Raw genomic sequence first — 13821 nt, 5'->3', positions numbered from 1 at the left:
CTAAGGGAGAAGCACCCTGGTCCGACCATCACAAAGCAAGAGACCCGAGAACTTGACAGACGAGGCTCACCAAGCTATTTATCTCCCAGCCCTTTAATTAACCCCACATGTATTTATCAGCAAAGTTGGCACAATAACTTACAGGCCATGCTCATACAGAGACATCATTGACTATGACCTGATTGACAGGCTAGACTTCACCCCTTCACTCAAGTTAACAGGTAATTATGTAATCATTACATAAGATACTGGTGTTGAATATTAAAGGAGCCACATTGGTGCATTGGATAAGCATTGGACTGCTAAACACAAGGTCAGCCGTTCAAACCCATTAGCTGCTTCATGGGAGAAAAATGAGGCTGTCTAGACCAGTACAGATTTAAAGTCTTGGAAACCCAAAGGGACAGTTCTACACTGCCCTTTAGGATTATTATGAGTTGAAATCAACTCCGTGGCATTGAGTGTATTTAGTTTTGCCGTTGAATGTCAAGACCACTTAGAACTGAAAACGGGTAGGACTTGATTTCAGTAAAGTGTTATTGCAGGCTAACATTTGCTCCATGCCTTTGAATATTAGGACACTTATAAAAGAACAGTCGCCTGCTGCCATGGAAACCCATTTTTACGATGTTACGATCTTGATCATCACTTGGCAAACAACAGTATTATATAACGGCTTAAAAGTTAAGCTCTTGAGAAGGGCCTGGACACTTGCGAGCCTGACGTCCCTGAGCTATCTTACCGGGCTTACCGAGCCTGTCTTACCGGGCTGTGGTGCAGTCTAACCTGGATCATTCACATCAGGTACTTAGCACAGGGCTTGGTGCACACATTGGAGTAACGATTATTTTTATTTTGAAAGGCAATGAAAAGGTGCATTTAAAGCTTACAGTACAGACCTTGCCCATGCTTGAATACTAGAGCTCCAGTATCGAGACAAAGATGTACTCACAAGGCTAAGTGACGGGGATAGGCATGCGTGCAAATGGTGGTTCTCATGATGAATATGCTTGTCTGCTAACCTACGGGCTGAAGGTTCCAGCTGCCCAGAGGCATCATAGAAGGAAAGGTCTGGACATCACCTTCCCTAAAACTAGCCACTGAAAACTGCAGAATGTAATTCTGCCCTAAAACCCAGGGAGCGCTGCTATGAATTGAGAGGAATTTAGAAATTGAGTGCAGAAGGAGTAGGTGTTCAGGACTCTGAGGGAGCGTCCAAAAGTTCATGGAAAATGAAATTAGGGGACATTGGAATGTTTTTCACTACCTTTTTGAAGCCTCATTTGAGTTGATGAAGAGAACTCGTATATTCAAAGTGAGCCAGATCAGAAAAACCCCACTGCCATCATAGCGACCATATAGAGAGGGTTTCAGAGACTGCAAGTCTTTGGGAGCAGACAACCTGGGTTTGAACAGCTGACCTCAAAGCTAGAACTTGATTTTTTAGCTCACAGCGCCACAAGGGTTTCTTTAAAGAGAGCGTTGGCCTTTAAGCATCCCCAGGTTACCAATGAGATCCATTACTAACTGTGTCTTGGAGTGGAATCTGTAGTTGAGTCAGAACAGGTGGGTAAGGTACTTCTTTAGCTATACTGCAGTGCAAAAAGTGGGAGGAAGACGGGCCTTTCCGTTCCGGTAAAGCGTTTCCGTCTCGGAAGCTCACAGGGGGGTGAAGTTCCACCCTGTCCTAAAGGGTTGCCGTGAGTTGGCATCAAGTCAAGGCAGTGAGTGAGGTGTTTTTTGCTAGTGCACAAATGGAGCCCCTGGAAATACAGAGATGAAAGGGCTTGGATGCTCAGGAAAAGGCTGGCAGTTGAAGCCCCCTAGTCTGTTTCCGGGAGTGTATGGAGACCTTGTGATTGCCACTGTGAGAAGGAGCTGATTCAACAGCAGGAGGTGTCTCGTCACTGCAAGAACAGGCTTGAAGGCTTTTTGGTGATTTAAAAGCTGCTTATGCGGTAAGTGAAAGTGATAGTGATAATTGGCTTCAGTAGGGATCGGTTCAGTTGTTTCAACCAATCCAAACCCACTGCTATCGCGTGGATTCTGATGCCTTGTGACCCTGCGTGTGGTTTTCAAGGCTGTGAATCTTTATGGTAGCAGAAAGCCACATCATTCTGCTGCAGAGCAACTGGTGGGTTTGAACCACATACCTTGAGATTGGCATTCCAAAGCTTACTTCATAATGCCACCAGCCCCCTAATTGTTTTAGAGTGAGGGGACATCTACATAACATGAAAGTGCAAGTGAGTATAGTCCATAAACCTGATCTTTATAACCTTATACTTATTTTCAAAGTGGTGGCTATTGTTTTTGTTAGGCGCCGTCAAACTGGTTCCAACCCATAGTGGCCCGATGTACAACCAAAGGACACACTGCCTGGACCTGCCTCATCCCCACGGTCGCTGCTGTGCTTGAGGCCATCGTTGCAGCCCCTGCGCCAGTCCCTCTTGCTGACGGCCCTCTCTTTCCACCAGCCCTCTACTGCACTAAGCCTGATGCCTTTTGCTGGGGACTAGTCCTTTTTATTTTATTTTTAAAATCATTTTATTGGGGGCTCGTACAACTCTTACCACAATCCATACAGACATCCACATGTCAAGCCCATTTGTACATCTGTTGCCATTATTCTCAAAACATTGCTTGCTACTTGAGACATTGGTATCAGCTCCTCATTTCCCCCCCTCCTACCCCTCCCCTCCTGCCTCTTGAACCCTTGGTAATTTATAAATTACTATTATTTTGTCATATCTTACACTGTCCGACATCTCCCTTTACCCACTTTTCTATTGTCCGTCCCCCAGGGAGGGGGTTACATGTAGATCCTTGTAATCAGTTCCCCCTTTCTACCCACCCTCCCTCCACCCTCCTGGTATCGCCACTCTCACCACTGGTCTTGCGGGGTTCATCTGCCCTGGGTTCCCTGTGTTTCCAGCTCTTATCTGTAAAGTGTACTTCCTCTGGTCTAGCTGGATTTGTAAGGTAGAATTGGGATCATGCTAGTGATCCCCCTTCATTTGCTCCTGTGTGTTCTGATCAGACATGTCCCTCTCCCTGAGCTGTAGCTTCAGTGCTGTCTTCTGAAGTAAATTCTTCTGGGGGGAGGGAAGGGCAGCTGTCCACGTAGTTGGGATTGGGGCCGGCCCTTCGTACCTCTCGACTGGTTCGCTGCTTCATGCTGGTATGTTGCATTCACATCTTGGCGCACTGGGTTGAAGTCTCGTCCCTTCTTGATAACATGCTCAATGTTTGTAAAGTGAAGTCTTTCTAAACTCCATTCTAAGAAGTATTCTGCCTATACTTCTTATTTAAGAGAAATTTGTTTAATTTTAATATTCTGTGACTGTTCCTATTATAATATTTAAATATTCAATATTTATATTTGTGTATTTTCAATATTCTTCACCAACTCCATAATCCCAAAGTCTCAGCTCTTCAGACTTCTTTGTCTAGCTTTTGCATGCATCTGAAGTGATTAAAATACCGATTCTGCCAAGTACACTTTAGTCCTCCAAGTGACATCTTGGCTCTTCGACATATAAAGAATGTTTTTGTGCCAGATTTTCCCAGTTCAGCACGTCACTGTTTTCCTGCCCGATGCTTCCATGGACATTGATTGTGCATCCAAGTAAAATGGAATCCTTGACAAATGACCCTGCCTATTTCAGGGTCCATCTGTGAGGATTTTTGTGTTCTGTATACTGAGGTACAGTCCACACTGAAAGCTGCCGTCTCATCCTCATCAGGGTGTGCTTCAAGTCCTCTCGAGTCTCAGCCTGCAAGGTGTGCCACCTGCATACCTCAGGGAGATAATGAGCCGGCCTCCGGTCCTGGTGCCAGCGGATGATTTGCTCAGCAGACAGACTGACTAAGACACACACCTGATTTAAAACCGCACAGGCCGCCCTTCTTCTGTTCCAACAACTGTCCATGTGCCGGTTGTGCATGAGCACAATGACGTTTTGTGGGATTTTTCTTCTTTACAACGTTATCCCTAATTTGTTATCCATCCAATCAAATACCTTTGCATCGTCAAGAAAACATCTTTCTGGGATCCTGTCTTTTCAGCCAGAATCCATATGATATCAGCAGTGGGAGCCCAGGTCATCTTCTGAATCCAGTGTGAATTTCTGGGAGTTAGTCCCCGTTGATGTCCTGCTACAGCTGCTTTTGAATTATCTCCAGGAAGTTTTGCTTGCATGTGACATGAATGGGGTTGTTGGATAAGTCCCGCCTTCTGTTGGGTCCCTTTCTTTGGACTGGGCATGCTATGGATCCTGTTTCCTAAATTTCTTGGCATAGGTGGGAGAGCATCTCTTGGGCCGCATATGTTTATGGAAACATCTCAGTTGGTATTCTTCATGTTCTTGGGGGCTTGTTCTTCCTGATACCTTCATTGCGGCGTAGACATTTCTTTAACACCACTGGTTCTTGATGTAGGCTACCTTCTCAGTGGTTGAACGTTGACGGCCTCCTCGCACACATGTAGTCACTTATCATACCATCTGACGGGGTCCTTCTGGATAGTTACTGTTAATGCTCTTCTTTCAAAGAATACCTATTTACTCGAGTATAAGCTGGCCCGAAAAGCAGCCAAGGCACCTAATTTTACCAAAAAACTGCATTAAAAAATGTGCCGAAAACTTGCCTTATACACGAGTACATGTGGTAAGTTGTTTGGGCTGGCAAAATTTTCTCATGTGATGTCTGGTATTATGTTCATCAATAAGGCCACGTTTTCCAGCTCCCAATCTTTTTCTTTCCAACTTTCATGTTCCAGTCACCAGTAATTATGAAGGCATTTTTGCTCAATTTCAACTGTGGAGGTTGGGGGAATCTTCAATTTCTTCCCCTTTGGCATTGGCGGAGTGACTGGTATGTAAACCCGCACGAGTCATATTAAGCGGTCTTCCCTCTGTGTGGCTGGATATTTCCCCATCACTGACAGCACTGTGATTCAGGATAGACCTTCACACATTCCCTGTGGCCATGAATTGGACACCATTCACTCCTCTTCAGTTTGGCTTTGCTGGTCGATTGCGAATGGCCATTGCCAGTCCATTCCGCTCACTGGTGTCTCTGTACCCATTTCTCTGCAGATTGCAGTTTCCCTAGAGTCGCGCTTTGTGTGGGGAACCCTGGTGCCGTGGTGCTGACACGTGGGGCTGCAATACCACCAACGACTCCTTGCGGGAAGACGGGGCTTTCTCCTCCTGTGAAGTTACCGCCTCAGAAAGTCACCAGGGCACTTCTGTCCTGCCCTGTAGGCTTTCTATGAGTCGGTAGCAGTCTGAGGGCAATGAGTCTGCTTGTGCAGTGCACATTTTGCTAAGTGCTGGCTGTTTCAGCTGTTTAATTTCTTTTTGCTTTGTGACATGCTATCATTGAAAGTCCCCTGAATTATTCCCCCTAGGTCGTTAGGAGGGAGGAGTCCTTCCCAGCTGTGTATTGCGTGTCTTCCCATCGAGCGGCTCATCTGCTATTACGAGGTCAGACACTGTTCTGCTGCTGCTCATGGGACTTTCATGGGCCAACTTCCCTGCCCCTTCTCGGGGAGCTCCTGTCGACTGTGATGCCGGAAGCTGTGCCACTTAGTGTCAAAGATGAGCAGCATGTGAAGTGTTAGCAGAACGTAATCTACACGAAGGCAGACTTAGGAAGAAGGGCCTGCTGACCTATTCCTGAAAATAAATTGCCCAGAGAGGAAAAAAAACCTCAAAGTGGTGGTTTTCTCAATTTAGGTCACACATGATAATGTATCACATTAGCCACCAGAGGGCAGTGTATGAGTTCGTTTTAGTCGTGAGTAAAGTTTCAGTCAGTTGATGGCAATGGGTTTGATTTGGAGGAATTATGTGCAAAGAAAATGTCATGTTATTGAATTAATTGGTTAGAATTGCCATACTGAATTCTTAGTATGTAGTATATAACTGGAATGTTAATGTATTTTTAACTTTTGATAAATCAAGTACTGATATTTCTTTAAAAGGAAATTTATGTTAAGTGGGAATTAAAAACTGATGATTTGGGGTTACAAATTTCTTATGAGCGAGCTTACATGTTCAAAACTGATGTTTTCCATTATCTACTAATAGTTGCATTAGTAAGAGTGGATTCAACTATTCTTTCATCGTTTCATTGTCCTTCAATCAAAAGTTTGATTATAGCTAAGCTTAATCAAAATAGGAGTTTTTAAATTCTGATTTGTAACTGTAGGTATATTTACATACTTTTAACATGAAATTATATTAATAGGCATTTGGATTTTTTGACCCTTAATGGCCAATGAAGTTTTTGATCAAGTAAGTTTTCTTTCATATTTGAGAAAAGATGCTTCATGTTTATAGATGATATTGCTGGGGCTCACTGTAGCTTGTACTGTTTTTTAATCAAATATATTTCTGCTGAGAAATTGGCATCAATATTGCTCATTGTTATACATCCCAGTGTCTGCTAGGCTTGATTGTCTCCCTCCCCATTGAGAACACCAGAGGCTTCACTTGGTTTGGATCACACTTGTTCTCACTGTAATATGTCCTAGAGCAAGGAATCGTGCCATGTAGGCATCTCGCTGTGATCCGTAGGGCCCTGAGAGTGAGGGTCCCCTCACTGCCACTGGGTTGATGCTGATCACGGGACTCTAAAGACAGGCTAGAACTGCCGCTGCTGTTGGGTTTTTGATACCGCAACTCTGAACCAGGAGTAGAAAGCCCCATCGTTCTCCCTCAGAAAGGCTGGTGGTTTTGAACTGCTGACCTTGCAGATTGCAGCCAGTGCTTAACCACTACACCACCAGGACTCCCTGGGAGTGAGGGCTAGTGTTATATAATCAAAAATCTAACAGTTAGTAGAATTTCTTTTGCTGTGATTTGTGGATGTCTGAGGATAAGATTATTATTTCATAAAAGTAAGTAAGGTAAGCATTTTAAACAATATCCATTAAACAAAATTTATCCATTAAACACAATTATAATTTAAAGAGAAAAAAATACATGTTAGCATTTTCTTCTCAATAGTTTCTCAAAGAAGAAAACGAGTACAAGACAGTAATACAGTTTGACAAATTTGACTCGATACTGCATTTTATCTTTGCTATACCAATATGTCAGCACAATTTTAAAATTATTACCTTTTAGCTACACACACACAAGGAGAGAGAGAGAGAGAACACTACAGCCTAGAGAGAGAGAAAGAGAGAGAGAGAACACTACAGCCTAGTAAATGGTGTACACTCTTAAAAGATTCAGATTTCTAGACATCTATGTCTATGAGCCACTTTGCTGTTTTCTTTAATAAAATTAAACATAAGAAAGCCAAAGTATTTATAAAACTTCAAGAACTTATCAACAAAGATTTAGATAACCTAATCAGCAAACAGACAGCATCTTACAAAAAAACAACAAAATTTCATCCAAGGGGCCGCCCACATGGCATCAGACACATAAAAATACATTCGAAGTCATTAGTCCTCCTCAACCCACACTAGGCTCACTGCCACCGAGTTGGTCCTGCTCTTACTGGGCAGGATAGAACTGCCCGTGTTGCTGCCAAGCCTGTCAGTCCTACGGAAGCAGAATGCTTCATCTTCCTCTCAGGGAGTGGCTGCTAGGCTCAAACTGCCCATCTTTCAGGTAGCTGCTGAGTGCTTCAACCACTGTGTCAACAGTGGAAATTAGTCAGTAGAATGTGCCCACCAGTCATGAGTCAGTGGAAATAGGCACGTTGAGCTAGAATGATACGATTTTTGGAAAAAGCAAACATAGCTTCCTTTGGTGAGGGAATGGGGAAATTGGAATCCTTAGCCATTGTTGATGCGAATGCACATCAATACGCAGCTGTTGCAGAACACACTGTAGCAGTTTCTCTAACAGCTCAACACTGGCATTGCCATGTGGCCCAGCCATTGCACTTGGAGGTAGATGCCCATAGGACTTGAACGCAGAGACACAAACAGATACCTGTGTACCAGTGTTCATTGCACCACTAGTCACAGGAAGCAAACGGTGGAAACCCCTCAGTGCCATCACTGGATGAAGGATGGCAGAAGTAAAGTGCGGCACACCCATGCAGTGGAACATTACCTACCATGCAGTGAGAGGAGGTCCTGATACCTGTCACGCCGTGGATGGAGCTTGAAGACATTCTGCTGAGTGACTAGCCCCTTGCAAAAGGAGCTCACTTATGTAAAAAGGCAAGTGGACAGAGGCCAGTGTTTACTGGTGACTGCCAGTGCCTGGAGGGTGCATGGAGAAGCGAGCCATTGCTTATAAATCACCGAGTCTCTGTTTACAGGATGGGGAAGTTGCGTTCATTACGGCTAGGGTGGCCCAGCTGGCTAGTGTCGTGGAGCTCAGTAAGTGTGCACCTGTGAGATGTTGAATTGCCAAAGGCTGTGTGAAAGCCATTGTCTCAGTTATCAAGTAGTGCTGTAGCAGAGTTTCACTTTCACATGGGTTGGGAAGTTCGAAGTCTGAAGTCAGTGCACTGGCTCCAGGGGAGGCTTTCTCTCTGTTGGCCCGGGAGGAAGGTCCTTGTCTCTTTTGAGCTTTGGCTCCTACTTGTTTTTCTTTGATTTTGACATCTGACTCCTCCCCCATCTCGGCTTCCCTCATCGGTTCTTTTTACACTTTATGAGAGATTGACTCGGCACACCTTCCACGAATCCTGCCTCATTAAGAACATAACAGAGACCACCCATTCCCCAATGGGAGTATAGCCACAGGCACAGAGGTGGATTCACAGCACAGAATTTTAGGGAACATAATTCAACCCCTAACAGATATGCTTATAGCGACAAGCACAGAGCAGCTGCTGAGATGGCTTGTGCGCAGCCACACAGCTCAGGGGACTTGCTTTCTGGTTTTGGAGACTAGGATCATGGTTTCCTGAGCCGTCCCAGTCCTATGACCTAAATTGTGCTTACGGCTTCTGTTCTGCCTCCTGGCTCATTGCGTAATGCCTGCGGTCTTCAAAGCTTGCAGGTGGCCAAGCCCAGGTACATCTGTTTGCGTGGAGCCAGAGGAGAAGGAGATTCAGGAGTAAGAGGAGGAACTGGGTAACAGGGCTGATCACCTCTATGAACAATTGCCTCCATTGCCATGAAGCCCGAATGGAACATTCTACCATTAATGAATATAGTGATCAAAGAGTCTATAGCTGAATCCTGATCAAAGGGGGAAATTGCAGAATTTAAAGTTTTCAGGGATCTCTAGGAGTTTTGAAAGCTGTGGAGTCTCGATGAATCTGGAACTATTGTCCTGAGATAATCTTTGAACCTTAAACCAAAATTATCCCCAGTGGTCAGCTTAATTCCTGAAGAAGGAGCCTTATGGTCTTTTAGGATCTGCGTATATGGGGTCACATCGACAGTTCAGAAGATTAGATAAGATCCTTAGGGGACATTGAGTTTATGTCAGTGAAGGCGGAGCAATTCAGAAAGAGAGGGTGAGTATGGCCAGACAACGTGAAGAATGTGCTCACGGTCGCTGAGTTGTGGACGTTGACTTGGTGCGTGCTGTCTTGTACATTCTCAGCAACCGCAACCAAGAGCAAAAGAAATTTTCAAAAGCAATTTAATTTAAGAAATTACTTCTTTTGGAAACTGTCGAGAAATTTTATTACATTGTGTTTTTAAGTGACAAATAATCGTTAATATTTGATCTGGTAGAATACTGTGTTTATGAAATTTTAAAGTTACCGGGTCTAAAAATCTGATGTAGTATTATAAAGATGATTTTGTTTTCTTGAGTTTTGAAAATTCATAGAACTTTCCATTGAGGGGAAAGAATAGAGGTGATCATTGGAAAAGTCATATTATTTCAGTTGCAGAGTTCTGATCATAAGTAGTCTCTGCGAAGTAGACATGGTGCCCTTACGTTTCAGTGTAAACTTAAAACTCACTGCCATCAGTCGGCTCTGAATCAGAGCCCCGCTGCATAGCATAGAGCAGAACTGCTGCCTGCGGATTTCTTCATCTCTACAGGAGCAGACAGCCTCATCTTTCTTCCATGGAGGAGCTAGTGGACTGGAACCCCTGACCGTGTAGCTAGCAGTTCAGTGCGTAGTCCACTAGGCCACCAGGTTAAATAGTAGGCTAGCACGTTTTGATTATAATATATTGATGGCTGCAGAACCCAGGATCTCCACCTTGGTTTGATAGTTTACTTGGACCAGATCCACTACCCTTCCCTTCACTGCCCTCTTCTCCCCCCTTTCTCATCCGGATCCCAACATTCTTTCCAATGACGAGTGAGAATATCTCCCTTTCCATCTGAATTTTCAAAATTACCCTCCAAGTATATTGTACCTTTAAAAATAACATTGCTCGAGAGAGTGTCTAAGTAAGGCTTTCGTACCTCAAGCTTCACAAATAGTGTACTGTACTGGTAGAAAGAAAACTGTTCTTTACACACCTTGTTGGTTCTAGGTATACGCTGGATGAATTTGGAACAGCCAGAAGAAGTACAGTTGTTCGTGGCTTTATTGATGCTCTGACAAGAGGGGGCCAGGGAGGAACCCCCCGGCCCATTGAAATGCACTCCCACGACCCTTTGAGGTATAGTACTCAGACAATGTTATCATAGTCGACGTTTTTCTGAAGGCCGTCTTTATTAACATCCCATGTTATTTAGGTATGTTGGAGATATGCTAGCGTGGCTCCACCAAGCTACTGCTTCTGAAAAGGAACATCTTGAAGCTCTTTTAAAGCTTGTGACTGCACAAGGTAAGCCAAAAGGTTCATTATTGCCGAAGATTAAATATGGACAACAACACACAGTTTCTTAGTTTCACTTCTTAGTGCCACTGTCTTCCCTGAGAAAAGCATTCGCCATCTGGATGGGACCCTGAGCATCCTAATTAATCTTCCTCTTTACTCTGCTGAGAAGATTTCTCCGTCATGAAAGCCTAGTTCACTCTATTGCTCACATGTTTACAGCTTTATAAAACAACCTATTGCCGCTGTTAATTCGTCCAATGGTAATCCCACGTGTATTGGAGTAGAAGCGTGCGCCATAGGGTTTTCCCTGGCAAACGTTTCACAAGTCGATAGGCAGGCAGAAGATGGCATCATCTGCTGCTTACTTACTGAAACTGAGACTGAGTGGGTGAAAGGAGCCCTGCTGGCCTGGTGGGTTTCCAGTTGGGCTGCTAAGTTCCAGGTCAGTAGTTTGAACCCACCAGCTGCTCTGAAGAGAGAGACGAGGCTCTCTACTCCCACAAAGATTTAGTCTCGAGTCCCAAAGGGGCAGCTCTACACTGTCCTTTAGGGTCTCTGTCTTAGAAGTGACACTGTGGCAGTGGTTTTTTCGGAGGCTGAACAGTTAGTTTTAGGCCTTTAAGGTACATTTTTTTTTTTCCAGTTCTACCACCCAACCTATTTTCACCCTTGCATATGTGACTATGTTAACATCTGTGAAAATAACCGCCTTGCTTCTCAAATGTACTTCAACTTGGGTCTTGATTTCATGGAATGCCACTTAGTATTGTTTAGAATTCTGTCCATTGACACAGTTTCAAATCTTCTTAGTTACAGCTGCCTTTAAATGTCTCTTTCGGAGTTTGAAGGGTAATCATTTTGAGAAGAGGGGAAGAGGAACCGTGTGACCTAGTATTACTAGATTCCTTTCACTCAGCTCCTGGAGTAGTAAACTTTCTCCTAGGGAGCATGTCTGGAGGCTTTGAACTGTTGACCTTTTGGTTAGCAGGCCAGCGCATAGCCGTTAGGCCATAGGGCGCCTGTACCACAAATGAGCACTATCCGAAAAGGTACTGAGCTACGTGTAAAGTGTTCTTTTGGTTCTCTTAACTATTTGTTAATAGTCCAAGTAACCGTATGCCCTATTGTTTGTTAGTCTTTTGAACTTAAATGAAGAAAGGAATAATATGAGAATAAATCTAATTAAAATAATAATTTTAGGTGTTGAAGAAAGTATTCAAGAAGTTGTTGGGCATATCACTGAGGGCGTGTGCAGACCTCTGAAGGTAATTTTTTTTCCCCAAAAACGTTGAATCGAAGCAGAGCAACTAACGTCATCATGACATATCTAGGTAAACCGTGGCCTTGTTTGTTCTTACGGGTTTACGGAAACAAATGCAGCCGAAGGGAAAGCTGCAGTCTTGTTGGATGAGCACGTCCGTGTAGGACAATAAAACATGTGAAAAAAGCCTCGCCACTTTGCTCCTTAAGAAAAAATATTTGAAATCTTCCCAGTTTGCAGATACGGACTAAGTTTTATATGTATTATCTTCTCCATCGTGGTTTTTAAAACCCAGGCAGGTAACGTCTGTTTAATTGAGACAGCTCGTCTGTGAACTCTTGACAGATGACTAAGAACGTACTTTATGACATATCAAAGTTTATGTAACAAAATCTGTTGATTACAGCAGTAAATACTGAGTAATCCAGGGATTAAAATTGTTTACACGTGTTATTTTTGCCCACACAATTTATAGTACATTGAGCAGAATTTGGGGCCAGATTTGGGATAGAATTCCCACTTTGCCCTGTAGTTGTGTGAACTTGTTCTTTGTGCCTTCGTGTGGTTTTGTGTCACCCGGACATCAGCAGACGGAGTGAACAGGGTGCTGCGAGGGCTCAGTGAGATCCTGTCAGGGGACGGGCGCGGTGTCTGCTGCTTACGAGGCCTGCAGCCTTACTCTTTCCTTACTGTTTACAGGATAGTTTGCACTATTTGTTGGTTTACTTTTCCTGGTAAATTGTCTTTGTATGCAGTAATTGAAGTAAGAGTTCTGTGATATATTGCTACTAAGAATCAAGTTTTAAAACTAAGTGTCTTGCATTTGTAAGATTTCCTTTGGCATTTTGGCCAGGCAAGGAAATCTCAGATGACACACTTGAAGAAAATTCATTATTCAAAATATTTAATTATTATTATTATTAGGTCATCTTAGGACTCAAGTAACTTATTTTGGAATGATTTTAATTTATTCCCCATGACATGTTTTTATGATACAGTTTCACTTTTAAAATTATTACCCATTACCCTGGTGGGATAGCAGTTACAGGTTGGGCTGCAAACTGCATGGTCACCAGTTTGAACCCACCAGTGGCTCTGCAGGAGAAAGATGGGGCTTTCTACTCCCGTAGAGAGTCACAGTGTCGGAAACTCACAGGAACAGTGCTGGCCTGTCCTTTCGGGCCGCTAGGAGTTGGTATCGACTTGATAACAGTGGGCGAGAGCGCCGTCAAGTCCATGCCGACTCACAGCAGCCCCGTGTGATAGAGTTCTTGATCTTCCCCACCCCCAAGTCGCTGATACGTTTGAATAGTGGACCTTGGGTTAGCAGTTCAGTACTTACCTGACATTGTCAGTTCATATTAAACATTTCTTGCTTTCTATGTTAGCCGTTGTTTGAAAGATCAGTTGTAAAAGGATAAAACAAAAATAGCTTTCTTTGTACTTTTCTTGCCTTTTTATATCTACATTAAGTTAAATACAACACCTCATCCCTTCAGTGAGTAAATTCAAATATGCCTTATCTTTTTTTCCTCGCTCTGTATTTATGGTGTGTTCATTTTAAAAATAAAATGGTTGCATGAAGTATCATAATTCTGGAACATCAGTGTTGGGATGGACCTTAGAATTTTCCTGTCCTAGTCTCAATCAGAAATACTGTGATGTTAAAATTAACATTCACTATATGTTCCAAAGTAGCCTTTGTTTTAAACTACTTGGTGATTCTCATTTTATTGTTCCTCAATAGAGAGCCTTATAAAGGTGTTTCTCACACTTGCAAGGCCTTGCCTCGTCCACTTGGGAAATTTAATGTAAGATAACGATAATAAAGAAGCAAAAAATC

General features: G+C 43.4%; 1 protein-coding gene across 1 annotated transcript in view; it reads left to right on the top strand.

The window, feature by feature from the left end:
• Positions 1-13821, top strand: part of COG6 (component of oligomeric golgi complex 6) — a 75551-nt gene that overhangs the window by 25076 nt on the left and 36654 nt on the right. The window contains exons 9-11 of the mRNA XM_075562892.1: positions 10427-10555; positions 10632-10723; positions 11918-11982. Coding sequence (XP_075419007.1) covers positions 10427-10555; positions 10632-10723; positions 11918-11982 — 286 coding nt within the window. The remainder of the gene's footprint in view (positions 1-10426; positions 10556-10631; positions 10724-11917; positions 11983-13821) is intronic.

This window comes from Tenrec ecaudatus, chromosome 11 (assembly GCF_050624435.1).
Source record: "Tenrec ecaudatus isolate mTenEca1 chromosome 11, mTenEca1.hap1, whole genome shotgun sequence".
NCBI classification, from domain to species: domain Eukaryota; kingdom Metazoa; phylum Chordata; class Mammalia; order Afrosoricida; family Tenrecidae; genus Tenrec; species Tenrec ecaudatus.
This window is presented reverse-complemented; position numbering and strand designations above follow the sequence as displayed.